At 46.0% G+C, this 25,398-nt stretch overlaps 2 protein-coding genes across 3 annotated transcripts; one reads left to right on the top strand and one right to left on the bottom strand.

The window, feature by feature from the left end:
- Nucleotides 1–391: 391 nt before the first annotated feature.
- Nucleotides 392–5,295, bottom strand: MED21 (mediator complex subunit 21). Its single transcript, XM_021538681.3, has 4 exons — nt 5,210–5,295; nt 4,884–4,998; nt 4,124–4,224; nt 392–1,979 (listed from the first exon to the last, which is right to left on the bottom strand). Exons 1-4 carry the CDS (start codon nt 5,249–5,251, stop codon nt 1,803–1,805), a joined length of 435 nt encoding a protein of 144 aa, XP_021394356.1. The 5' UTR covers nt 5,252–5,295; the 3' UTR covers nt 392–1,802.
- An 868-nt stretch (nt 5,296–6,163) lies between these two features.
- TM7SF3 (transmembrane 7 superfamily member 3) lies at nt 6,164–24,731 on the top strand. Of its 2 annotated transcripts, none has more exons than XM_021538680.2 (12): nt 6,164–6,296; nt 12,223–12,377; nt 14,170–14,320; nt 15,866–15,986; nt 16,947–17,118; nt 17,419–17,596; nt 18,837–18,923; nt 19,333–19,413; nt 20,091–20,243; nt 21,212–21,309; nt 21,867–22,029; nt 22,497–24,731. In XM_021538680.2, exons 1-12 carry the CDS (start codon nt 6,227–6,229, stop codon nt 22,757–22,759), a joined length of 1,692 nt encoding a protein of 563 aa, XP_021394355.1. In that variant the 5' UTR covers nt 6,164–6,226; the 3' UTR covers nt 22,760–24,731. The 2 variants fall into 2 exon arrangements, with proteins under 2 accessions (XP_021394355.1, XP_021394354.1); XM_021538679.3 differs by having other exon boundaries at nt 14,155–14,320.
- Nucleotides 24,732–25,398: the final 667 nt, after the last annotated feature.

Here is a 25,398-nt window from a genome sequence, read left to right as displayed (position 1 = left end):
GCTATGAAATGAAAAGAACTGTGGTTCCTGAAGACATACTGTCTCCCACAGTTTCCAAATTAACAAGTGTGAGGTGATACACATTAAGCTGTAACAGGGAATCTACTATGAAGATCAAATCCCTTTTCCAGCAACATATAAATCTCAATTCAAGACAGCTCAAAAAAAAAAATCCACAAAGCCCAAACTTTTCCCTCTTTTCAAGTCCACTAATTCAAAAAGCAAACAAACAACAAAAATTCACCCCACCCTAATCCCAACCATCTTGAGATGCACTGGATGTAGTTTTTCCAGGAAAAACCAAAAACCAGGCCCCAGGACTGACTTCAAATGAAAATCTGGCCTCTCAAACCTCCCCAGGATATGGGCAAAATAAATCAAGGACAAGCTGTCACAGGCATGGGGCTGTACTGTAGTCTGTTCACTCTCCCATCTTTTTTTCCTTCTGCAGAATCTGATAGTACAAGAGTTCCACAACAGCAGATTAAATTTATGACTACAGATATGCACATTTTGTAAAATATTATTAAGCAATGAAATACCAGTCTCATTAAGTACTTCCAGTTTTTGTATTTGTTAGAGGTAGGAACACCTTTCTCTTTCTTAATCCTCCAAACATTGTGCTGTGCTACACTTGTTTCATGCTAAAGGCATTTTTAAATTGCTCTGATTTGTCTCTGCATTAGCAATATGTGTAACTTTCAAGTCAATGACAACGTAGCCAATATACAGAAACAGGCAGTTTTGATCAAGAAATGAGCTGATGTTATGTGGCAACAAACAACATCCTGCAATAACAAGGCTGGTAACTCAAAACAACAGAAAATGAGCAAGTTTAACCCCAAGTTCATGCTTTGAAGCCTACACGAGCTGCTGGTTTGGTGTTGGGTTTTATTTTAAATATCATAAGTGATACTAGTATTTCTGTAGTCCTACATCAAAGAGAAGAAATTCATTCTGTGATTGTGTGAAGATAAATACGCCTCTGTAGAGCACCTTGGGGACAACAGGAATCTTGCTGCTTTTGATCACAGTATTCATATGGCAGCCACTGCTTACACTGAAAAGCAACTTTATGTAATAAGCTATTTTCAGTTTTCTCACTGCTGATTTTTATCCAGTCATCCAATGCTTCCTCATCACTGCCTGCTTTAGAGGCGCTCACCAGTTGCCAAGAGAATATCAGTAAAAGCAGAGAAATAGCACAAGCAAGAGCAAGTGTGTCAGCAGCAACGATGGACTCAAAGGTTCATTTGTGAATTACAAAGAATATATGTCAATATCAGACACCTGCAGGTTTATTTCTTTGTAAATGTGATGCCAATGACAAGAACAATCACTCTGTAAGCATCAGTTTACCTATCCTTTCATATGCTCTGTAAAAGGTTGTAAACCAGCCAATCAACATTACCAGTGCTGTTAATTAAAACATGACCATCACTGCATTCACAGCGCTGTCTCCAGGGAACTCTGCCCAACTTGTGTGTGTCTGAGGCTTACAGAAAAACATACCATGACCACAGTGGGATTAACTTATGCAAATACTTCTAATATGTAACAAATTCGATTGAAGTCATATTCGTGAACAGAAAGCTCGTTCTAAGCCAAGGAAACACACATCAACCCACGCAGATCCGTAACAGAGCCCCGTAGAAGCGTTTCTCACACAAACCCCGCAGCCGAGCTGTGCCAGAGCCGCCGCTCCGGGCGGGGAGCAGAGCGCGGAGCAGCCCCGCGGGAGGCGCGGGCCAGCCCATCCGCTCCCGGCGCATCCAGAGGCGCTCCCGAGGCTCTCGGGCACGCTACGAGTCGGGCAGGGGCTGGCTGTGGGTGCCGCTCCGCGTCTTCAGCTGCGACTGGGCGATGTCGGCCAGGGCGCTCTGGATCTTCTCGAGCAGCACATCCCCGCGGTACACCACCTCCTCCAGCCGCGCCGCCGCCTCGTGGTTCTCCTCCTCCAGCCGGTACAGGCTCGCAGCCTTCAAAGCAAAACCGGGATGATGCCCAAAGATTTTTGGCTTTTTATGTATTTTTCATATATTTGTACCTCTGGATGCTACTATCATAGTCCTAGTATTTTTTCTACCGTTTCCCTTTAGAACTAAGCTAACCCTTTTAATGCACACTTGGAATTCTGTTCAGTCTTTTCCTTACAAAGAAGCCTGATCAGGATGTTTTGTTTTCCAACCAGAATCTGAGAACACACAAGAAATGGGGCTAAAAAAGCCCCTCGAACATTTCCAGTGGGGTAGAATGCAGGGAAAACTAACTAACCAACTACTCTTCTAATTGGACAATATTTATTAGATATGCTAGTTTGTTAAACTCATAAAATTGTAGAAATCTGATGCTGGGTGTGACCAAGATCATTGGGACACCTGGAAGCTTCCAATAAAGGCCTGCTTTTTATTTTACTATTTTAACACCGTTGCAAGAGTTTCCTCTTTTGATGTTGGGCAACAGGGAAAAGCAAGGATCTTCAACAGAATCCTGAAGTGACTTTGCTACTGAAGGATGATGAGAGAACTGGTTCTCCCTAAAAAGAAAAATGTTCTCTTGTTTAATAGTTGACTGCAGCTAATCCACAGATTAGAGCAGAATTTGTACTGTCAGCTTCACAAGGGGCAGGTAAATTGTGTTGAGCATTTGTGTAGCAGCTCCTTTTGTAATTTACGACAAGACTCAGATCTGAAACATACACCAAGACAACTTTAGTATAAAAAAAGCAGATTTGTATTAAACGAGTATTATCTACCACTTCTCAACTAAACCTATAGTGCATATTTGAGAGTGTTTCAAGCATCCTTAAAACCATTTCTTTGAAGACTATCAGAATATTTAATACTGCACCAAATTAAGCAACAGAAAATAAAAATCAAAACTGGAATCCAAGTGATGGAATCCAAGCTAATTTATCTTAAAACCATAACATATAGAAAGGATCTGAAATTTTTGTGACATGAAGTTCTTCATTAAGACAGCAAGAAACTGTTGAAGTATCACCTCTAAGGAAAGCATATCCTTACTGGATAACCAGCTCCTCCTTCTGGAGCACCCTGCTTTACCCACACCAGCTGCCACTTTGATCAGACTCTGCTCAGTCATGGAACAAACTGGAATTTGTCTGCAGCAGGCATTCTATCTTCAGCTATTAAAAATGCACTTACAGGAAATTATGCCAGTGTTAATGAGCCCAATTTTGATGTTTAGCAATTACTGCGACTAGCGAAGTTCCCAAATTTAACCTCCTCTGTTTAAAACAAACGTGATGCCACTGCCATGTCTCTTCTCTTTGGCTTATTCAGTGTCAATCTTCTGTAAAACACTTTTAAACAGTTACAAACTACCAATGCAAGTTTAAAACTTTTAGGTGGTCTTAAAGGTGATCATCAGGTTTGTCAGAGAAACAGCACTCAGCATCCTTTATGCATTCCAAAGAGAAAACACTTGATGTAAATCCAGCCATTAAGAGTCACAAAGAAAAATAATAAAAAAAAAAGGATGGTTTTAACAGGTAAAATCTACGAAAAAATAGGGAAAAAAAACCCAAAACAAGTTTGATTGGCTCAAAGGAAGAATCCTTGTTATCGAAAAGTGATGGAGTTATTTTGTGACAGAGCTGAAGAACCTAAAGGACACCCCGCAAGCTCTTTAACCAGAAACAATGTGGCAGAACAAAAGACTTCTGTAGCATTAGTTCTGCAGCTACAGAATGAAATGTGAGAAAATATGAAATATAACCCAAGGGGAAAAAACGAATAAAACAATGCACAGAGCATCAGTACTGTTATATCTGTTCTGTTAACATCTGAAAAAAAAGGTGAGCAGTTTCCAGTGCAGTGGTGGTGTGAAAAACCATCTTTTTTTTTACATTTTAACAGAAAACTAAGTCTAAAATATTGTCATTGATTATAACCTTATTTGGAACTAGATGCAAGGTCACTATTTCCACTAAGCCTACAAAGCACGCTTAGGCTGCCCTTGTAAAAAATTCAGGTTTGTACTAAAATCATTTTTCAATGGTGACATGGCTTAGAGATGAAAAAACGTGTTAAAAAAGAAAAAAAAAGAAGGAAGTTTGCCTTCAGGAGCATCCTGATGTCAGAATTATGAAAACTCCTACCTGCAAAGCTGCTGTGGATTCTTCACTGGGCAGGGAATCTATGAGAACATCGATATCCTTGGCGGTGCGAGCGATCAGAGCTGCGAACAGCTGGGCGTACTCTGCACAAAACACAGCACAACTCAGCCAATCACTCGGGGAATTTTTAGAAACAAGCACAACTCTGCTGCCACACTGTTGATAGTAAAAGGGTTTTAAAATCATGGGGATTTAGGGTTAAAAAGAAAATTAATTTTAGTAGGCCCTGAAAAAAATAAGTACCCTAGGTACATGAAGGTCTTGTACCTTGCTAGAACTGCACCTGTGTAGCTAGTACGTGATAAATTATATAGTTGTTAGATGTGATGATTGTTTAGTAATTAAATATAATTACTGTTTAATCGTAAGAATAATCATGAGAAACTGTAGTCAGGGGCATAACAAAGATCACGAGAAACTCATGGTTGAATAAAGTCAATATAAGTTTAATAATTAATATGTAAGTTATATAAGGATAGAATATAAAAGACGTGTAGCTCGAAAGCCATGTCGGAGTCAGATTTGAGTCTGTACCGCTGATTCCCAGGGCTCTCAATAAAAGCACCTGCAGATAACCATCCCCCGTGATGATGCGTGTTCCTGAACGCCAACACTGCTACGCAGAAAGCGCAGCCGACACCACCCCGAGGTATCCCCAGCCCTCCCGCAGCTGCGGGGGAGCTGTTCGCCGAGGGGCTTTGCACTCCCGAAGCGCGCAGGCGACGCGGGCAGCCGCACTCACCCTCCGTGGGGTTGACGCCCTGGTCCTTGTTGATGGCCGTCTGGATGTTGCTGAAGGAGGCCGGCGGGCCGCACTGCTGCAGCACTCCGATGGCGTTGCAGAACTGGTCCGCGAGCTGCCGGCACCAATTAACGCGGTTAATTGGCTCCTCGCCCTGCCCCGCCGCTGCGGCCGCCCCGCCTCACCGCGCGGCACCCCGGCCACGCGCAGGCCGCGCACCCCACACCCGCCGCCGTGCCCCCGCCCGGGGCGGGGAGCCGCATCCCCGCAGAGCCCGCGGCGTTCCCCGCGGCCCCGGGAGCGCGGAGGCGGCGGCCCCGCCGTACCGAGTTGACGGCGTCCTGCAGCTGGGTCAGCCGGTCCGCCATGGCCGCGCCGCCGCCGCCGCCCCTGAGGCGCGGGGCGCGCGCGCCGCCTGGCGGCCGGGAGGAACGGGCGGCCGGCGCCCCTCGGGGCGTCCGGGGGAAGGCGGGGCTTGGCGCCCGGCGCCGCCCGGCACGGCTGCGCCCGCTGACCGCAGAGGTCTTTTCAAAGCTACGCCATTCGGGTACTGCCACGGCTTCTGCTGTGCGGCAGCCGCTCTGAGCCCAGCTGAAGGCTGCAGCAGCGCTCGGGTGCTCCGCTCCAGCCCCGATGTGAGCAGGGAACAGCCAGAGTGTAATGCTCCCAACGAGCCAAATCAGAGCCAGCACCCGGCCCCCGAGCCCGGGGGTTGGAGAATAAATGCCATTCGTGCCAGTCGGTTTGTGCCCATCTTTCTTACCTCTGACAGCTGGGTACAATGCCAGCCTTCTCCTTAGAGAGCATCTCTTCCTAAAGGGACACTTTCCACTATCCCAGGTTGTTCCCAGCCCCATCCAACCTGCCCTTGGACACTGCCAGGCATGGGACAGTCATAGCTTCCCTGTGCTACTCTCATAGGGAAGAATACCTTCTAATATCCAGTCTAGACCTCATTTTGAAGCCATTTCTCTTACCCTGTCACAACACGCCTTTGGAAATAACCACTCTGTAGCCTTGTCACTGATGCTGCGGGTGCAGCAACGACACAAACAATCCGCCCAAAGTGTTTTCCCGACGGCACGGATGGGTGACGATCTGGGCTCTGCTCACGCTCTGAAGTCAAACCCCAAACCCCACACTGCCGATCCAAACCCCACCGCGCACTTTCAGGATTTTTAGCCACCGCGGCCAAACGCCTCCCCTCCGCCCGCCCCGGCCGGGCCGGAGCGGCCCCGCCTGCCGCCCGCCCCCGGCGCCCGCCCCGCCCCGCCCCGCGCCGCGCCGCGCCGCGCCCGGCCTGTCCCGGCCTCAGCCGCTCTGCGCGCTCCCTCCGCAGCGCCATGTGGGGCTGGGCTCGCCCGGCGCTGCTCCTGCTGCTCGCGGGGGTCCTGCGGCACGGCGGAGCCTCAGGTGAGGGCGGCGGAGCGGGGCGGAGGAGCGCGGCTCGGGCCGGGGGCTGCGGGGCCGTGCCCGGTCGCGGCCGGCGGCGCGGGCTCGCTGCCGCCGCGGAGCCTTCGGGGCTGTCCCCGCCGCCACCTGCCCTCCGCAGGAGCGCGGGGCAGAGCTCCCCGCGGCGCTGCAGAAGCGCCGTGTGTGTTCCTGCTTGTCTGCATCTTTCATGCGGACAAGGAGAGCCACCCTCTTTTTTTATCCCCTTTCCCTCCCTATCCGCTTTTTTTTTTTTTTTTTTTAAACGTCTTAATTGCCGTAAATGCCATAATTGTAACTGTTTCATGGATAATTCAGAATGATTTTGGCCGCGGGGGTGCGGAGCAGGTGATGCGGATGGTGTAGGGCTGTATTCCTCGCACAGAAACGAGGTGGCATTGGCCACTCGTGAACGTGAGTTGACATAGCTAAAAGGCGATTTGGGTTGGTTTGCTTGCCTTTATCCCCCGACCATGTGCAGGTGTTCATGGGTTCTCACCACCCTAGTGGATGGTGGGTTGAAAACCACTATTGCTATAAAACTAGGGAAAGGGGTAAAACCTAGAATTTGGAATTTGCAGCTTGGTTCCTAAACTTACTTTCTGTCCGTACTGATGTAATCTGACTTTATTTGGCATGGGCTTTTTTTGTAATTTCCCTGTGTTCCTGCATGTGACTAAAATAGGAGTCCAGAGTTAAGTGTGCTATAATAAGTATAGTTCAGGAAGATTTACAGTCACTTCTTTTTTTTTTTTTCTTTTTCTGGTTAAACTCTTATCTGTTCAAATAAAGGAAAAAATAAACAGTTTCCTCTCAGAGATAATTCAAAGATAAGCAAGCAGTCCTTCTTATCAGGGCTGATATAAGCCTCCTCCTTTTAGTTGCTTTAGTTTTGTACTGCTTCTAACCATGGACTCATAGAATGGTTTGGGACCTCATCTCGTTTCAACCCCCCTGCCATGAGCAGGTTCACTTTCCACTAGACCAGGTTGCTCAACGCCCCACCCAACCTGGCCTTGAATGAATGAAGCTTAATTGTCCAAAGGAGACTCTTTGGATACTTTGCAGGGCTGCAGGACAGCATTTGGAATCAGTCTCAGGTGTGGAAGGCTTCTCTCTGCCCAAGTCTCATGCCCAAGATCCTAATGGAGAGCCAAATATTCCCTGTTTCTTGCAGGACCTAAAAGCTTTGGCTGGGCACCTGATGGTCACAAGCAGGTGTGAGAATAAAAGCTCTGCTTTCTTAGACCTTAATGTCCTTAAGATAACTTAAAGGATGCTAACAAGCAGTTTGTCTCCTAGACTTGATGAAATTGGGTCATGTGTTGAGTAATTTTTCTACATTATGTAAAAAGGCAAAGCAACTATGAGACTAAGCAAACTGCTTTGCCTTGGAGGAACCTGTTGCTGTTTTTCCTTGCACGAATGAGGGTGGAGGGGAGGAAAGTATTTCCCTTGTGAAAAGCTAATAAGCTGTGTAATTTGTGTACCAGAGTCTAGCTGATCATTAGGGCCTTTAAAAAAGGCCACTTGCTTAATGGTTCACTGATTTGAAATTGTCTTGTGGTTATTCAGTTGTGGGCACCCACTTTTCAGGGATGGGCTCTGCTAACTCCTATTTCTTGAAGCTCCTGCTTCATTTTAAAAGTGCTGATCAGTAAAATCTTTGCATGATGGCCTGTGTAACCTCTCTGGGCTTCTGATGGGCTGCGGCCCCTCAAACTTAGTCTTTGTGCAGAAGTGTTTTCTGCACTGATTGTTGCCTTCCAGGGAGTTCTGTCTTCCTGAGGAGGAGTTCAGCTGGCCGTGTTTGCTACATCCAAAGTGGGCTGTTTAGTTTTGGAAAAACTAAAGTGAATTTATAGTGTAATCAGGACTGAGGGGTGCTTTTGTAAAGGGAGCTTATCTGGGTGAAACTTGTTTAGTCTATGCAGAGATGATACTTTACAATAAGATGTTCACACAAATCTCTTCCCTCACTTTTCAGGCGGTAAAACACCTCTAGCCTGGTGAACAGAATAGTCCTCTGGGATGGGAATGGTGCAGATGGTGGCAAGTCACATTCTGTGGTGTCATCTGCTTTAAGTATCAAGCTGTTCTAAACATGAGTTTCAGTACACACACAATCAAAGTTTAGAAGCTTTCAGAAATGTTTCTGCTTCTTTTGGGAATAGGGTAGGTGCTGTATTTTTTTTGGGGGGGAGGGGGGCTCAGTAGTGTGGGAAGACAGACCCTGTAGCCAGACTCTCCCATTATCTGTGTCTGCATGGCCTTACAGGTCTGATAGGATATGGCTCCAGGCTTTATTCTGTTAAGTAACTGTATGCTAATGTTTTTCTTACTCAAACTGGTTGTCAGTCTGAGCTTGCATTTCATCTTCATTAAATGTCTTCATGTGACTACTTGTACTCCCTGCACTGGAAAGTTCTCCTTGGCTCCTGGAGCTTGCTTACATCAGGTTATTCTGCATATCCACTGCAAGGTGCTTGACACCCAGTAGAAATGTGTTTTCTCTGACTGCACAGAACCTCTTTGAGAGAAGGATAATGTTTGAGCATGGCTGTATGGGCAGCAGGGGCATTTCTTCAGTTGTTTTTCTTACTGGAAATTGGACTGCTGGTTGTAATCAAGAACCCTGTGTGGTTAACTGCTCTGTGGTGGTAGGGAGTGACACTTGGCTATTGGAGCTGGAAATGTGGTTTTCTCAAAGCATCAGAGGAGCCAAGAGCTTGGCACTGAATCAGCACAATGGAAACAGTTGAAGCTGGGTGTAGCCTGTTGGAGAAAGCGTGTCACAGGGAAGGGATAACAAGTGCAGAGGCTCTGGAGTTGTTTGTCTTGTTGTTTAGAGTTAGGAATAAGGACTTTTGATCTCAGAAGAGTTCCAGGAGGTTCTGTTTCTTGTCTTTACCGGTTTTGCCCTTCATGTGGGAGAAGAGATACTGTGGGATGACAGAGTGGGCTGTTTGCTGTGTTCACCAGTTCTGTGTGCAGGGCTATCTGTGCTACAGCCCTGGTGCTGTTTATGGAGTAATACATGCTCAGTGCTCCCTCTCCACTCTGCTGCTGCTTGGTTTCAGCAATGCTGACTTCCTTTCAGCATCTGTTCATTTGATAAGCTCTGTAGCAGTTTGGGTTCCTCTCATGTATCTAACCCAAAATTACTCTGATGTGTAGTGACTGTTACAGTCCTTCCTATAGGGCAAGGAAGAGAGCATAGCCTGACACCTTTAGAGCGTGTCCAGGCCTTCACCATTGGAAGCAATAAAACAAGTTGGGATGCCTGGATTTTGCTCCCATCTTTGTTGCTGACTTGCTGAATCAACTCTCTCACTTGTGAGGTGGAGTTAACTGTGCTGCTGGTCCTGCAGACCTGTCTGGTGGGCCACCTCTGGGCAGGTCAAGCTTGCCCAAAGGAGAAGATTGCATGCTGTGACCAGCACTATGTGGTTGTTGAGGTCTCTGTGCCTTTCAAAGGATGTTTGACAAGACTGAGCTCTCTGTGGCTCAGGGAGTCTAATACCTGTCTGGTATTAGAACCAGAGAACTGGTGATAGGAATAGGCCTGGTGAATTGTGAGTTGGTTAATTTAATCAATTAGTCTTGCTCACCATCTTCCCTTTCTGTCTCAGCGCACCAGGAGTGACTTGTTCAAATAACAGAGAAGGCTGGAAGGGTGCTGTGATGTGTGGCTGTGGAGGAATTGCTCTTCCAAAAACCTCTGAGAAGATTCTGTTGTTCTGCAGTGCTCGTCATCTTTTAAGCCTGGCTGAAAGTGTGGTTCACTGTGAACAGCAAGCTGAACAGGATTTCTCTGATGGGTGTAGATGTTCTTCACCCTGAGTCTCTGCTCTTGTGCCCAGACTTTGGGATAATGTGTATCACATGTGCTGTTCTCAGAGCAGTTATGCAAACAGTAAAGCAATATAGAACACTATACCTTAATTCACCACGCTAATTAAACTTGAGAGAGTGCCTCTGACATTTAGAGTCTCATGATCATGCTGAAGTAGTGTCTGTGTGTCCTGCTGACGAATCTGTCCTTATTTAAGTAGAGGCCCATGGGTATGGAGTGGAGGTGAGAAACAAGGCAGAACAATGCAGTTCTTTCCCCTTGATGTAGATCACACAAAGAATGTGTATGGTTTCAGCTTTTTTCTTACAAGAACGTCTAAGTGTGAATGTCTTGTGGTTCAGGAAGCGTTGCTGAAGTTTTTAAAGATCAAAGAAAAATATTTTTTGTGCATTGTAAGCATTCACTGTAAATTTCTGAGTGTATAGATGTATAGTCTGTGCATTCTGAATGCTTTTCTTTAGCAATCATACTGCTGTTTGCATTTGTGGTAGAGTTTGAGCTGTGAGGAAAGATCTGAGGATATCTGAATGCTGTTCGAGAGACTCTGAAGAATCAGAAACTGAAGGATACACAAAGCTTTTTTTGTATCTTTAATTTTACATTACTATGTGAACATTTGGTGTAGAAGCTTCTACCTTAACACAAACTGCAGATGACGGAGCAGAAAAATGGAGCATCTTTCTTTCCTCACAAGTGGTTTATGAACCCCCATATTTTAGCTGAGGTTTTTTTTCTGATGCAGTACTGGTATTAATTGAATTTTGGGAGTGTGCATGTAAGGGTTAAAGTTCTTTCCCTCACTGTGTATGGAGTGGAGGAGGCATAACAGCTCTTCTCTGTTAACATATCAGGAGGCAAAAAAACTGGCCAATGATACCAGTTCTTGGAGAGAGAGAGAGAGAGAGAAAAGTAACAGGAAAGCTGTTTGAGTACTGGGTATAGTTTCAGATAAGGAAACTGTCCCCTCTCTTGTGAATGTGACCGCCCAGTGTCATCAGCAAGTGTCCCTCAGATGGTGCTGCTGGTGACTGTTAGGGAACTTGGAAGTACCAGCCCTTTCCACCAGATGCAACTTCATTGAGGAAGTGTGTGTGTGTGTGTGTGTTCAGGCTTGATAAGTTTTAGGTCTGTTTGGGTACAGAGGCAGGCAGAGGAATTCGGGGAAAAAGCCTGGAAGGCACTGTGCAGTCTGGCTGCAACCACCAACCAAAGAGCATCTTGTGGCTTCTGTGTGACTGCTTCACTTTCCTCCCTTGGCATCCCTTGCCCCTGTTGAGCCCAGCACAGGGAGAAGCCAGGCTTGCTTGTAGGACTTGAATGACAAGCCAAACTGATTCTCAAAGATCTTATTTCCTAGGTCATGTGGTTCTCTTTAAATTAAAATGACAGTGGATCATAGGGTTATGCTCATTGTAGGAAGAAATGGTCTAGGTTGTGTCTAGGAAAAACTAATCACATTTTTAGGTCTGGAGATGGGGATGAAGCAGTCCTAATGATTAAAAACTGTTTGGCAGCGAAAGATGTGGAATAGCTGAAAGTGGGTAAATATATGTATGTATACTACAGATTTGACTCTGTCTTCTGGAACTTGACTCCAGTTTCCATGGTCTGTAGGAATTCACCTGGAAAGTCTGATGGATATTGTGCAAGTTGGCTGGCTGGTACAAACACACCTGCCTGTATTTGCCGAAGATCAGGCAGTCCTCAGTATCTTACTGACTTTTTGGAGTGTAGCTGGCTGGTTGGCTGAGCTGGTGAGCTCAGCTGTATCAAATCCTGACTCCTGGCAGGAAGCTCTGTCCCTGTGCTCAGGTGACTGCCAGGCCGCAGGGAAGGTACCCTGGCTGTGCCTATGTCTGCAGGTGCAGCTCTGTGTGCAGCAGTCTCTGAAAGCTAGGTACAGCTCATAGGATGAGAGCAGCACAAAGCAACATCCTGCTCTGCTCCCAGCTAATACTGGGCTACTGGAAGCTTCCAGGTTTCCCTGGTAATTGCTTCCCTCTGGACCAAAAAAAACCCTCTATCTTCCTTTTATTTTTTTTTGTAATGCAGGTCTTCTTGAGCTCTCCTTGGGAAAATTCAGAAATGTGCTACTTAACCAGACCAATCCAGTGGAGGCTGTGATCAGAAACATCGCCAGCAATGTGACTGTGGTTATTTTTCAAGTGCATGCCCAGCAGAGTGATGTGGTGATATCCTTTGATAAGGTAAGAGTGTCACTTCTCTTAAGTGCTGCCTGTCTTTCAACAAAGGACTTGGCTGTGGTACAGGTAGGACTAATGGACTGAAGCTGTATAAATCAATAGTATATTTTACCTGCTTGGCTTTTAATCAGTGTTACTGTAGGTTCAAAAATCCCTTCTTGTACTTATATGTCATAGCTGCTGTTTTGAAAGACTGAATGCCAAAGGAATGTCAGAGCTGGCTTAAAAATGTTTCAAGGCTCTTTATTTGGTGGGAGTGGTGCTTTTTGTCATGGGGTTCTACTGACTGTTGTCCACCAGCTTGTCACATTAAAACAAGATCTGTGTAAGTGTTTGCCAGGTGCTCCATACATGATCACTTTGGGATGTTTAGTTGTCTGCTGTTCCCGTGGCTTGGATTTAACTGCTGCAGATATGAGGTTTTGTTATCCCAGCTTCTTGTCCTGAGTCTAATCTTCCTTTGGTAACACACGGTGAAATTCCTCCATGTACTCTAGTGAAAGCTGCTACTTCTAGACAGCAATAAAAAAATTCCTGCTGCTGTACCCTGCATCCCAGTAATGATGGGACAAAATTAACCTAATCTAAAATACTGATTTTTCTTGTTGTGCTGCTGGCTGGCACTGGTATTCAGACAGAGCATGGACTAACTGAAGGTGGTAGATGGAGATCTGACAGCTGCAATCCAGTTTTCCTTTCTCCACCAGCATCTTTGAAATCAGAATATACTGAGTGCCAAGAAGTATCCTGGGAAGCTTAGAAGATGGGGGACCTGTAACACAAGTCACACAGCTCAGCCATCCTTGTACTGGTGAAACAGCCAGGATTACAGGGCTGAGCCATTACTATTACACCTGTTCAGTCTTTGCTTGCCATTGCACCTCTGCTGCCAGTTCAGATCCTCTTTGTATTTGTAGGCCTTACCAGGCCAAGGGCAGTGATGCATAAATGCAGCTGGGCTGCTTTTAGGGTTGGCCTGCCTCTAGAAATGTGAAGTTGAGCCAGACCTTGAAGTCTGCCAGCTCCAATGTGCTTCCTTGCAGCATTGCCTTGGGTGACTATGGCTGCCTTGGCCAAAGGCACTTTCCATGCTGAAAATGTGGCTGCAGGTCAACTGGCTGTTCCAGCTGTGAGATTGATTGTGATACTGTCCTTTCTGCTTATCTTTCCTCAAAAACTCTGATTCTGGAAGGGATGGTGGTGCTGAGGATTGGGTCAGTAACTGGCCTGGCCACAAAAACATCTGCCTTTGCTAGTGTTAAGGCAGCTGTCATAGAGTCATGTCTGATCTGGTGGAGATAGGAAGGTGCTTCTGTATGCTGGTTCCCAGAGCACTTCCTTGCTGCCATCTCACAACCTTTTGTGAGGGATACTCCAGTCCTTTTACATTTGTACTAGTCAATCCACTGCCAGATCTACTAGCTAGATTTTGCTGCAACTTGCTTGTGATTGTCAGCTCTTTAGTAGTCCCACACTTGGGTTTTTGAGCTGAGCCAGGCAGTGTGTGGTGTCAGCTCCCTTTTTTCACCAGGTAGGGATGCAGAGGTGGGCCTATGCAGAACTCGTACAATTCAGCAAGGCCAAGTTCAGGAAGGTCCTGCACATGGAGCTGGACCAAGCACAAATACATTTTGGGCAGAGCCTGATCTGCTGTAACTGGCACTGATGTGTTGCCTGGCAGGTTTGTGGCAGGAATAGCCTCCTGTGATACTATCAAAATACAGAAATAGTATCAAACTGTGGTAGAAGTCTTCTCAAGAAGAACTGCTTGTTTCTACAGTTTGTTTCTGTGCAGACTCCGTCGCTGAACAGCTCAGGAATCGGCGTGGACAAAGGGCTGGTGTCCATCCTTCGGCCCGAGCAGACCGTGTGTACGTGGTACCTGCGCGCCCTGGGTGCTGGCCAGGTGCTCAGCACTGCCATCTCCATTCCCTACATGGAGAAAGGTACGTGCTCAGGGCATGCCAGCTCTGCTCAGGCAAGTCATCTGTGGAATCAAGTGTTGACCTTTCAGTCTTACATGGTGGAAATCTGATAGAGGTACCAGAAATTCCTTTGAAATGGGCTGAAAATGTTTTATTGTCACTGCTGAATTGTGAGTGATCTTGCCATGACTTAAGCCTTAGAATAGAAAACTGCTGTGCATGTGATCATGGAATCACAAAACTGTTTGGATTGGAAGTGGGTCATAAAGATCATCCAGTTCCACCCCCCCTGCCATGGGCAGGGACACCTTCCACTACCCCAGGTTGCTCAGAGCCCCATCCAGCCTGGCCTCAGACACTTCCAGGGATAGAGCAGCCACAGTTTTTCTGGGCCTCCTCACCCTCACAGGAGAGAATTTCTTCCTCATATTGATGCCTTGAGAGGCTGAACCTGGCACAGAGACTAGACAGAGCTAAAGGAATAAAGTGGGTGTTTATTGAAAGGCCTTGGGCAGTACAAGGGCCTGGTCAGGGCTACAGCTAAGATGGACCTAAACTGGTCACAAAATGGATGACTGGTCACAAGGTCTCACACTTTTAGAAGTTGTGGTCCATTTGCATATTGGAGTTAATTGTCCAATTACAGCTTCAGGTTATGAAGTTCCATCCTCCTTATTACTCTCTTGTTCTCTGTTGTTTATACCTTTTGGGTCTGAAACTTGTAATGGGTGTCCTTGGTCTCAAACTGGAAAGGGATTGTTTTGTTCACCTACTCTGTGAGAAGAGAATTTATTGGCAACTAATATGAAGCTCAGAGCTACACACCTAGGCAGCACAGAATCTGAAAAATATGAAAGCTAAAACTCAAGGCATCAATATCCATGCTAAATCTACCATCCTTCAGCTTAAAGACTTTACCCCTTGTCCTGTCATTCCTTGTAAAAAATTCCCTCTCCAGCATTCTTGTAGGCTCCCTTCAGGTATAGGAAGGCTGCTGGAAAGGTCTCCCCAAAGCCTTTTTCCAGGCTGAACAACCCCTACTCTGAGCCTTTCCTCATAGGAGAGGTGTTCCATCCCTCTGGTCATCTTTATGGTTCTCCTTTGGACTAACTCCAGCAGGTCCACATCATTCTTGTGTTGGGGTGGGGTGTTGCCAGAGCAGAGCAGAGGGGCAGATCCCCCCTGCCTGGCCCTGCTGCCCACTCCTCTTTGCACGCAGGACGTTGGTGTCTGTCTGGGCTGTGAGCACACGTTGCTGGGTCATGTCAAGCTTCTCATCAGTCAACACCACCAGGTGCTTCTCCTCAGGGCTGCCCTCAATCCATTCCCCACCCAGCCTGTGTTTGTGCTTGAGATTGCCCTGAGCCATGTGCAGGATCTGACAGGAGCTTAAATCCTTCCATTCCAACACTCCAGTTACTGGAGCCACCCATGTGTGGGGACCTGTCACAGGCTGCAGTGAAACCTTTTTGCTGCCTGCAGGGCCAGAACCTGATGATTTTCTGTGCTCAGCAAGTGGATTGTGCCTGCAAACATGTAACTGCAGTTATGTTCTCTGTGTTCTAGATCCTATTCCTGGGGGCTGCAATCTAGAATTTGACTTGGAAGTGGATCCAAATATTTACCTGGACTACACATTGGTTGATATACACATCAAGTTTGCCCCTGCAAACTTGGGATATACCAGGTGTGTAGAAATCAGTGCAATGAGCAAGACCTTTTGTTCCTGTGTTTGGCCAAAAGGCTAAAATAAGACCCTGCTGTAACAAGTGAACCATCGAGCTGCTGGCAGGAATCTTGCTTGCTGCAACAAATGGAAATGGGGAAAAGGAGGAGGGGAAGAGATAGATAAAAGCTGAGAGTTACATCTTGTGGGGGAGGTTATGCAACTTCAGAAATGTAAGCAGTCAGTAAATACTGGATCTTTCCATTCCCTGTAACAGCTAGATTTGTTTGAGAAGCAATTGTGTGTTACAGCCAGTTTTATTTCTTTCCTAGTACTAAAGCATGATAATGACCCAGAGTTTTGTTTAACTTGAGACTTCAAGTTAAAAGACATTATTTCCTGAATGGTGCCTGGTGTCACAAGTGATAAACAGGGAGTGGGGAAGACTGTTCAGAACTGCAAGGAAAGACAAACAGTAATGTCGTGGTCTTTGGCTAATATGGCCTCCTGGAATGCTTGTTACGGCAATTCGTAGGAAGCCTCTGTAAGTGTAAAGGCAGGTACCAGCACAGCCACCACCTGTGCCGGGGTGGTTCTGTGTGATGGTACAGCACAGGTACCAGCACAGCCACCACCTGTGCCGGGGTGGTTCTGTGTGATGGTACAGCACAGGTACCAGCACAGCCACCACCTGTGCCGGGGTGGTTCTGTGTGATGGTACAGCACAGGTACCAGCACAGCCACCACCTGTGCCGGGGTGGTTCTGTGTGATGGTACAGCACAGGTACCAGCACAGCCACCACCTGTGCCGGGGTGGTTCTGTGTGGTGCTGCTGTGCCCTGTGCTCCCAAATACGGTCCAGCTTTGAGTTAGCTGCTGGTGTACACCTCTAAAGAGTAGAGGCAAACCCTGTGGACAGGTAACTGCTGAAAACTAATGTGAAGGTCTGGGGCCTTGTGGCCGATGTGTTTTTCATTGCAGAGGAGCAAGCCCCCCCTCCTGTGATTCAGGGACAGGTCAGAGCTCCCGGTGGCGGCTGCGCTACGATGTGTACCAGTACTTCCTGCCCGAGAACGACCTGTCCGAGATGGTGCTCATGAGCCACATTCGGAAAATGTCTGGGGTGCAGAGTGTCAGAGCCAATGGCATTAAGGTGAGCCCGAAGCACTGGCTACCAGCCATGTGGCAGTGGGGCTCTCTGTTTTTATCCTCCTTTGTGCTTATCTTCCTGGAGGGGGCATGTGAGCAAGCTCCCTGGCCCTGCTGGGGAGTAGAATGGCAGCCTTGCCTGCCTTTCCAGGAGGCCAGGCCTGGGTTGGTAGGCTGGTAGGGAACCTGAACTGTGCCCTCAGGCAGAGAGGAGCAAAAGAGAAGTGGGAGAATTTTCTCCCAGTAATGCTGGAGGGAAGGGTTCCATCCTGTGAGCCTTTAACAGAGATACTTACTTTTCCAGATGCTTACGCTGACAGCTGATGACAAGACCAATATCTACTTCTCCTCACTTCCTGGACAAGGTGTGATCTACAATGTCATAGTGTGGGATCCTCTTTGGAACAGTTCTGCTGCATACATACCTGTGCATACATATGCCTGCAGCTTTGCTGACCTGGTAGACAACTGCTCTTCCCTCAGTAAGTTGGGAATTCTATATCCGTGCCAACTCCTCTGCAGCTTGTTGTGCTCCAATGTGCCAAAAGGGGTTTTAAGATTCTTTTCTCAATGTGTGCAGGAGATCTTTCTTTTACACTGTGTGTGTTTTGTTACTTTATGGTAACTGCTTCTTGATTGAGGAGACAGTCTAGAATGATGAAGTAAGACTAAACAGAACCATTAGCAATTAAAGTTTAACTTAATGAAGGTTTAATATGTGGATTGCAAATGTAACTCTGAATGCTGTAGTGCTTCCCCAGCTTTGTCCATTTCTACTGGATACATAATTTGAAATAATCTGTGGGACTGCAGATGCTGGATGTGAAGTTGAGCTAATAAAACACAGACTAGATTAGGCTCCCTCCAGATTTTTCTAACTGCTGGTGCTAACAGGAATCCTGCAGGTATTTTGAAAGGAGGCAGTCATCTAAAACAAGAATGAAGATAATGTCAGCAGTAGTGCTGCTTTGTACAAAGCTATATAATGATGGAATTTGTGCAGGAACAGCAAAGCTGCCACCCCTGTTATGACTGCAGAAGGGACACAAGTAATTGGTAGAATTTGGTTCGTAAAGTAAAATTTGTTCTCATTATTTTCTTATATGCTGTGACACAAGTGACTGTTGTCCAATTCAGTGTTTGTCCTATGACAACATGACACACATTATCTAGGCTAAACTTCTCTAATTCAGAGGACATGGAAAATATGGTTTACTTCTGCAAATGGCTTAAATATAGGTAAGAAATTTGCGTAGAAGACAGAGGTGAGCCATAATAGGATGCTGATGATCATTTTTGTTACATGGCAAATGTATGAGAGGGAGACAAATGGTGAAGGCTGCAGTGATTAAGCCTATAGCTGCTGCCTGGGTCACTTATCCCATAGAACTGATTTTTATAGATGACTGGATCCCTTTTTTTAAACCTGAGCAGAGACTTTTCAGGTATATTTATATCTGTATTATGAACAAGTTACATATACTTACAGAAACTTCTCTTGAATCAGGAGGAAGCTCTTGATTTCTTAATCAGTCTGGAACTATTTCAATATTCTGTTGGGGATCTTACCAAGCCAACTGTTAGTTCAGGCGTTGCAGATCTGACAGAGTGGCAGCTCTCAAGTTGTCAGTAAAGTTTGTGACAGCAACCTGACCTTACCTTAATCTCTTTGTTGGGACCGCTAGGTGGAATGCTCTACTAAACCTGCCTTTCTTCTTGTAGGTAAACTCTCTACCAAAGTATTCTTTACTGCTTTTGCTGTTCTTGGTCTTTTCACCTGCTTTTTTGGACACAGATTCTGGAAAACAGGTACTGAATATTTCATTGGATCTCAAGTGTGGTTGGAACTTTATAAATGTTGCTCTGTGTAACTTAGAATGGTAGTGTTATTACCAAAATTCACTTGATAGTGATGCTGTGCCAGTTAGGTCCACTGCTTTGCTTTTATGGGCTCTGAGCCTTTAAGCTTAGAGCAGGAAGTTTCTGGGATGCAAAGAATAGAAACCTAGAACTAGGGTGTGTGCTGGGCAATATAGCTATAAATATGTAATTTTGGACTATCTGTAGTGCTTGAGGACACCCTTGTTGAGAACCAAATGTCTGGCTCTCCTTTTGTGAGCTGCTGTGTTCCTTCCCCGTGGTAATGTGAAGATGTCTGAAGATCCACTGAAGTGGGCTAGGTATGAAGCTTGCTAAATACTTTTTCCTTCTTCTCTAGACTTATTCTTCATGGGCTTCATTGTCACAGCATTCGTCTTCTTTGTGTTCATTACCAGGGTAACCAGCCTTAGTTATGATGGTGAGTAGATGTGTCAGGATATCCTGTGCTCTTCCCAAACTCTTGTTAGGAACCCTTCAGGTACAATCTCAGTTGTGCGGTTGACCAGCCACAGGCAGGATAGCAGGGTGATGCCTGGATGCTTGAGCTCTGATTGCCATAATAGCTGAAAATGCAGCAGAGTAAGTGTTCCTTCTGACATCACAGAGATGCAGAATTAATAGCTGGATTTAATTTCAGTATCTATTAAAGGAAGATAAGAGGTGTTTGGAAATGCTGTAAATTTGCAACATACTTTCTTCCTCCTTTCACAATGCATGGACCTTGGTTTCAGATCAAATGTAGGTTTCATCTGTAAAGTGGAAGTAGGTGGTCTGGGCCCAGCTTGTTAGACTAGACAGAATTAGTTCTTTCTGTCTGTCCCAACGCATAGAATTCCTTTCTTGATACATGTGCAGTAGCTGGTAGCCACCTGAACTCCCTGGGAACTCAGAGTCTCCCCTGCCACTCTTTCAGCAGCACATCCCCAGCTGCAGGCTGGCATCTAAGTGAAGTGCATGAAGCACATTCTCATACTTTTATTTGTTACCTCGTGCAAAGGTAAAAAAGCCAAACATGAATGTAAATAAAGCTGCTGAACATGTTACTGCAGGAGCTGAAGTTTTTAGAATGCTGAAATTTTCTCTTCTCTCTTTCAGTGCGTCTTATTTTGACAGCAGTGGCTGGAATCAGTGGGGGCCTGCTCTTGGTTGTGAGCTGGTGGAGATTTGGCTCTGTCCTGCTCAGCATGTTTGTTATTGGACTTGTGCTGGGATTTCTCTTCTCATCGACGCTCTTCTTTACTCCCCTAGGTAAGCACTGTAATCCTCTGTTTGGTGAGTGCTGCATTCCTGCAGTGCTGCAGGCACAATGCAAGGCTCAGGAGCGAATGGCACTCTCTGGTTTATCTTACTGGGATTTTTAACATTCCCTTTCCAGTGCTGGGAGGAATAGAGATGTACCTGAAAACTTCTTTCAGCTGTGCTGTAATTAAAAGCACTTGGGGAAAAGGGAACTGATTGTTTTGCAGAGAACTTGGTGACTCTTGCTGCTTAAACTGTGTGCCATCTCTGGAACACCAGTTCTGCTCCAGGCATGCACTTGCTCTCTTGTTCTCCGTCCAGAACAAATCCCAGAAGAAAATCTACAGTCTAATTTGAAGGCTTCAGGCATAAAGGCCTTAGACAAATTGCTTAAAAGCCAGTAAGCCTGCTGAGCAGGAGCTCAGCATCAGCTATTGTAATTTTCAGTCTCAAAACTTCTCATTCCCCCTGACCTCTGGTGAATCCACAGGCCTTAGAAGGCAGGGGGAGCAAAGAAGGGTTTGAGCGACTTAATTTTCCTTAAGCCCAAAAGAACTTGTTGCCTGGTGGTGTGGGGATGGCTACATTTGTACCATACTCTGGAGTCTGATGCACATTGTTAGTTTGGAAACCCATAGAGGCAACAAAACAGCTTCTTAGTGGGCAGTAGGACTCTGGTACTTTTCAATCTTATGAGGTGAGGAATTCATACCTTGTCAAAAATCGTTGTTCCATGGACAAGATCTATGTTCCAGCATAGAGTACAGGACCTGTGCTCAACTGGGACAGTTCTTCTCTTCTTGATTAACTGTTCAATACATCTTAAACAGTCAGGATTTGAGCTCAAAAGCAGGGCTTTTCAACAATGTACTCCAGGTATTTCTGAACGTAGAGAATTTTGAGGGGGAAAAGCTGACCCCCAAACACTGGTGAGAAAGGAAATGTTTCCCTCACTGCTGAATGTGGTGTCTTGGCAGGAGACTACAGGGTCTTCCGTGACGATGTGGTCTTCTGGGTGACCTTTACTTGTGTAGCCTTGATGATTCCAGTGCTTTTTGTTGGCTGCCCAAGAATTGTAAGTAACTCTGCTGTCACCTCAGAAGGAGGGAGGGAGAAGGGGGGATCAGTTTTCTTATGCAAAATGTCCCATGGAAGATGTGCAGAAAACTTAGCACAGCTTTGTGAAGCTCTGCAGAGGGCCAGTTGCAGGCAGTTCTTGTTTAGCCCCACTTACGCTCAATAGTCCAGAAGCATGGGAATGACTTGTTTTGCACACAGCATCCACTAAACCAGTATTTAGTTGACTTGTGCTCTCTTATCAGCTTGGCTGGATAACAGGTGTGTGCAGCTAATTTATCACAGAAGAACTGATAAAAATTACAAAATACTTGTCCAGAGAAGCTGTGGTTGCCCCATCCCAGGCAGTGTCCAAGGCCAGGTTAGACAGACTTGGAGAAACCTGGGGCAGTGGAAGGTGTCCCTGGCCCATGACAGGGGGTTGGAACTGGATAGGCTTTCAGGTCCTTTTCAATCCAGGCCATTCCATGATTCTGTGATTCTACTGTCTTAGGGAGGTGGGGAATAAAGAGTGTTCCTCAGTCTCCTAAAGGTGTGTTTTTTCTCCTTGTCTAGCTGAACATCTTGGCTTCTGGAATAGTGGGCTCTTACACGGTGATCCTGGCCATTGCTTGCTATGTCTACACAAGCCTTGCTTACATCACCTTAGACCTGCTCAGGAGAGTCCTCAACAATTACTTCAGCAGAGCTTACACCAATGTGCCTTTTCAAAGGAATGGTGAGTCCTCCTGAGACTTTATTCTCTTTTTAAGGAGGAATTACTGCCTCCTTGGTTCTGTTGTAAACAGTAGAGTGAGGGCAGGAAGGGGATGGAAGGAGAACACAGTATGGTGTGAGATTTAACATCCATATGAGAAATTCTAGTCCTTCAAAATCAGTACTGAGTAGACTCAAAGGCAGGAACTTTCCTGGAGGTGTTGTGACAAAGGCCCTTGTGAAAGGTGCTGCTCAGACTTGTGCTGGCAGCTTGCTGAGGAGTGTGCAGAGTGGGCAGTCAAAGACTTGATACAGTGAAGAGACTCTTCCCAACTCCCTGTGTGTCCTGCCTCTGCATGGAGTTGCTCTGGGCATCTGAAGATGTGGGGATGATACTTCATTCCTTTCTGTCACGAAACTAGTTCAGTGTTTGTGCTTGAGAAAGCAAGGAATATTCTTTGCTACAGGAATCTGTTTCTCTTTTTCCAGACTTCATCATCCTGTCAGTGTGGGCAATGCTGGCCCTCAGCGGGGTCACTGTGCAGCTCCGCCGGGAGAGGAGTGAGGTGCCCTTCCCACCACATCCCTATCTCACCTGGAAGAGGGAAAGGGAACGTAGAAGCACCAATGTCTTAGACCCCAGCCATCATATCCCTCCCTTGAGAGAGAGGATCCACAACAAGCTGCTGCATTTCAAAGAGTTCTTCCAGAAAGACCAGCCAGCTGGGGAGAGAACTCCACTGCTTCTTTAACTTGCCAAATAACTGATGGGGAATGGAGAGGGAGGATCTGGGAATGGTGAGATGATTACCAGCAACCAGCAGTAGTGCAAGATTTACCACTGCTAATTTGTCCTGCTGAATAAGAGATTGCTGCTTGACAGAGCGTTTACCTGTCTAGTACACTACACGCTATTTGTGACTCCTCTGTGACACACTCTGCCTGCTGCAACCTGCTTGTGTCCAGCTGCAGAATCCTGTACTCCTCCTGCCAAGGACAGGCATTGATCCTGTGGGATCTACCTTGCTGTTTGGGTATGTGAAATATCAAACAGACCTTGGAAAGCAACCTGCTGATTGTTCCTTTGCATGTGGAAATGTCTGCTGAGGCAGTGCCCAACTCACTCCCAAGGGTGTGGGCGGCCTGTCCAGCTGTGAGGGGAGAGATAGGGACTGGACATACAAGGAATTCTTCCATCAGGAACTGAGCATCTCCTTCTAATAGGTACAAAACTTGTGGCTGCAGGCACTTGCCACGAAGTGTTACTGAACCTTGCAAGCTGAACTGAATGACTTGAATTGAAACTGCACTGAGTTAACTGTAGTACATGTGCACTGTGGGGCTCGGGAATGGGAACTGATCTGAGACAAGAAGACTTTTTCCTTTGCTTTTGGTTGCTTTTGTAGCAAGCCAGTCATCTGGTCTCTGTGCAGAAATGGCTGCTAAGAGAACACAAGAGGTTTGTCTCTGTTTGCTTTCTGAACAGCTTGTTCTTGTTTCTGCTCTGTTATAGTATCTTTTCTAATGGTGCTGTCATAAAAGAAAAAAGTAAATAAGCTCTTTGTAGCCAATTGCAAATTTTTCCCCCAGGAGTTGGCTGAAACACTAATTATTTATTTTTATTCATCTTTTAACTTTGACTTTAAGGGGTGAAAATAGCATTCAGCTAGCAAGATACTGACCAGGAACCTTGCTGACTGAATGTGTTCCTTACCTATTTGAATTGCATCTGCCCAAAGCAGAATGTAGTATAAAAACAGATGAGGGACCAATCTCATGTGGTGGCTTTATGCTCTTCTTAAAAAAAACAAAAAACCAAAAAAACAACAAAAAAAAACAATCCCAAAAAAAACAAAAACCAAGAGCCATTTTCAAAATGTCAGCTGGAGTGATGTGTTTTTGGCTCATCCCAAAGAGACCTGAGGGTGTTCTACCTGTGCATGTCCCTTGTGCCCTGTCCTGGTCTCCTGTGGGAGTCTGTCATGCACTGAAGGATGGCTCAAGTCTCACATGCTGTACTTTGACACAGAGTATGGTGACTCTTCCTCCTTCTCCTCCCTGTGTCTGTGTCTGAACCTTCAGTGAGAGCAGCTGAGTGCATAGTCCTGCCTGTGTGAGATGAGTGGCTGCTCAGGTGCCTGCATGGAGTCTCCATGAGGGAATTCCCCAGGAGTAAAAGCTTAAGCTCTCAGCCACCACTTTAAATTCTTGGTAGGAAATCTGTAAGAAACAGAGGAAAATGGCAAAATAACTTTTTCTGGGAACTTTGTTGTAAGTTAAAACACCTTGGCATAGAGAGGAATGAATGACTTTTAAATGGCTTTTCTTTAAGGAGTGAGAGCTCAAAGACAGTGTCTGAGGTGACTAAATCATTCTGATGTTTAGAGAAAAATCTCATCCTTGCTTGGAGCTGGAGCACCTTCCTCAAACAGCAAAGCAAGGCTGAAATCCTGCGGTTTGGGTCTGGTTTCCCTGTGCTATTGCGTGGCACATGGGGTAAACAAGGAGCTCTTCCCCAGGTCTCTGCCCATCCTCCCTGCACTCATCCTGAGCATGTCTCTGCCATGTGTCATGGCAAGCAGCAAAACCTTCTGTGGTATAGAAATGCTCTTAAATGTGTTTACCTTGGTGGATTTTTATAACTGCTGCAATTAACATTGTGCAAGAAACAAGTTTAACTTTAATTTTCTATATCTTTTATAATAAAGATGTCTTTTCAAAGAATATTGAAACTAAAGGGGTCTCTTTGAATTCAGTGATGCTTTTACAGTTTAGCCTCTGTCTTTGATCTTGTAGGGAGAGTTTGCTTTGAAAAATTTCTTCTGGCCAAGGGCTGAGGTGAGGGAGTTTGGCAGGTATTGCAGTGACATCCAGAGGCTGAGAGTGTGGCATGTGCTCTGTGCAGCCACTGAGGGAAGCGTGTGGTCCTGAGAGGCTTTTTTTTGGAGAGGTTTGTTAGATGAGGCTCTGGAGAACAAAGGAACGATTGTCACCCCCTTCTTGCCTGAAAACTGGTCTGCAAGATCACATAGGAATCTTCTAGCAGAAGTAGACTTTGAATTCTTTTTCTGAGATGCTGACTTGGAGATTGTTTCCTTTTTTGGTCCTGCCAAGAGATGGTTCAGAAGTTTTCTTCCGTAGTCCCTAAGCCACAGTGAGTAACAGTGGTGATGATCAGCATACATAAACTGATCCACTGTGGTGTTGAAGGGCTATTTTCAAGGCTTTTTTTTTTTTTTTTGTGTACCCCTTGAGGTGCAGGGTGAGATCTGTTCACGGTCTCTTTAAGGTGCCATACAGCACAAACCCTTCTATGATTCTGTGAATCCCTGCTGTCCTTGGTCTGGAAAGACTTCCAAAGAAGAGGGAGCCCCTCCAGAAGAATCAGTAG

The sequence above is a fragment of the Lonchura striata genome, chromosome 5 (assembly GCF_046129695.1).
Source record: "Lonchura striata isolate bLonStr1 chromosome 5, bLonStr1.mat, whole genome shotgun sequence".
Taxonomy (NCBI): domain Eukaryota; kingdom Metazoa; phylum Chordata; class Aves; order Passeriformes; family Estrildidae; genus Lonchura; species Lonchura striata.
This window is presented reverse-complemented; position numbering and strand designations above follow the sequence as displayed.

What these genes read in the sequence shown, in the direction of transcription:
- MED21 (XM_021538681.3), bottom strand. Translation starts at nt 5,251, where the DNA reads ATGGCGGACCGGCTGACCCAGCTGCAGGACGCCGTCAACTCG. An exon ending in GGGCGTCAACCCCACGGAGG is followed by an intron (nt 4,225 to 4,883) that starts GTGAGTGCGGCT and finishes TGTTTTGTGCAG; the next exon opens with AGTACGCCCAGCTGTTCGCA. An exon ending in AATCCACAGCAGCTTTGCAG is followed by an intron (nt 1,980 to 4,123) that starts GTAGGAGTTTTC and finishes TTTGCTTTGAAG; the next exon opens with GCTGCGAGCCTGTACCGGCT.
- TM7SF3 (XM_021538679.3), top strand. Translation starts at nt 6,227, where the DNA reads ATGTGGGGCTGGGCTCGCCCGGCGCTGCTCCTGCTGCTCGCGGGGGTC. An exon ending in TGGTGATATCCTTTGATAAG is followed by an intron (nt 12,378 to 14,154) that starts GTAAGAGTGTCA and finishes TTGTTTCTACAG; the next exon opens with TTTGTTTCTGTGCAGACTCC. An exon ending in TGTGCCTTTTCAAAGGAATG is followed by an intron (nt 22,030 to 22,496) that starts GTGAGTCCTCCT and finishes CTCTTTTTCCAG; the next exon opens with ACTTCATCATCCTGTCAGTG.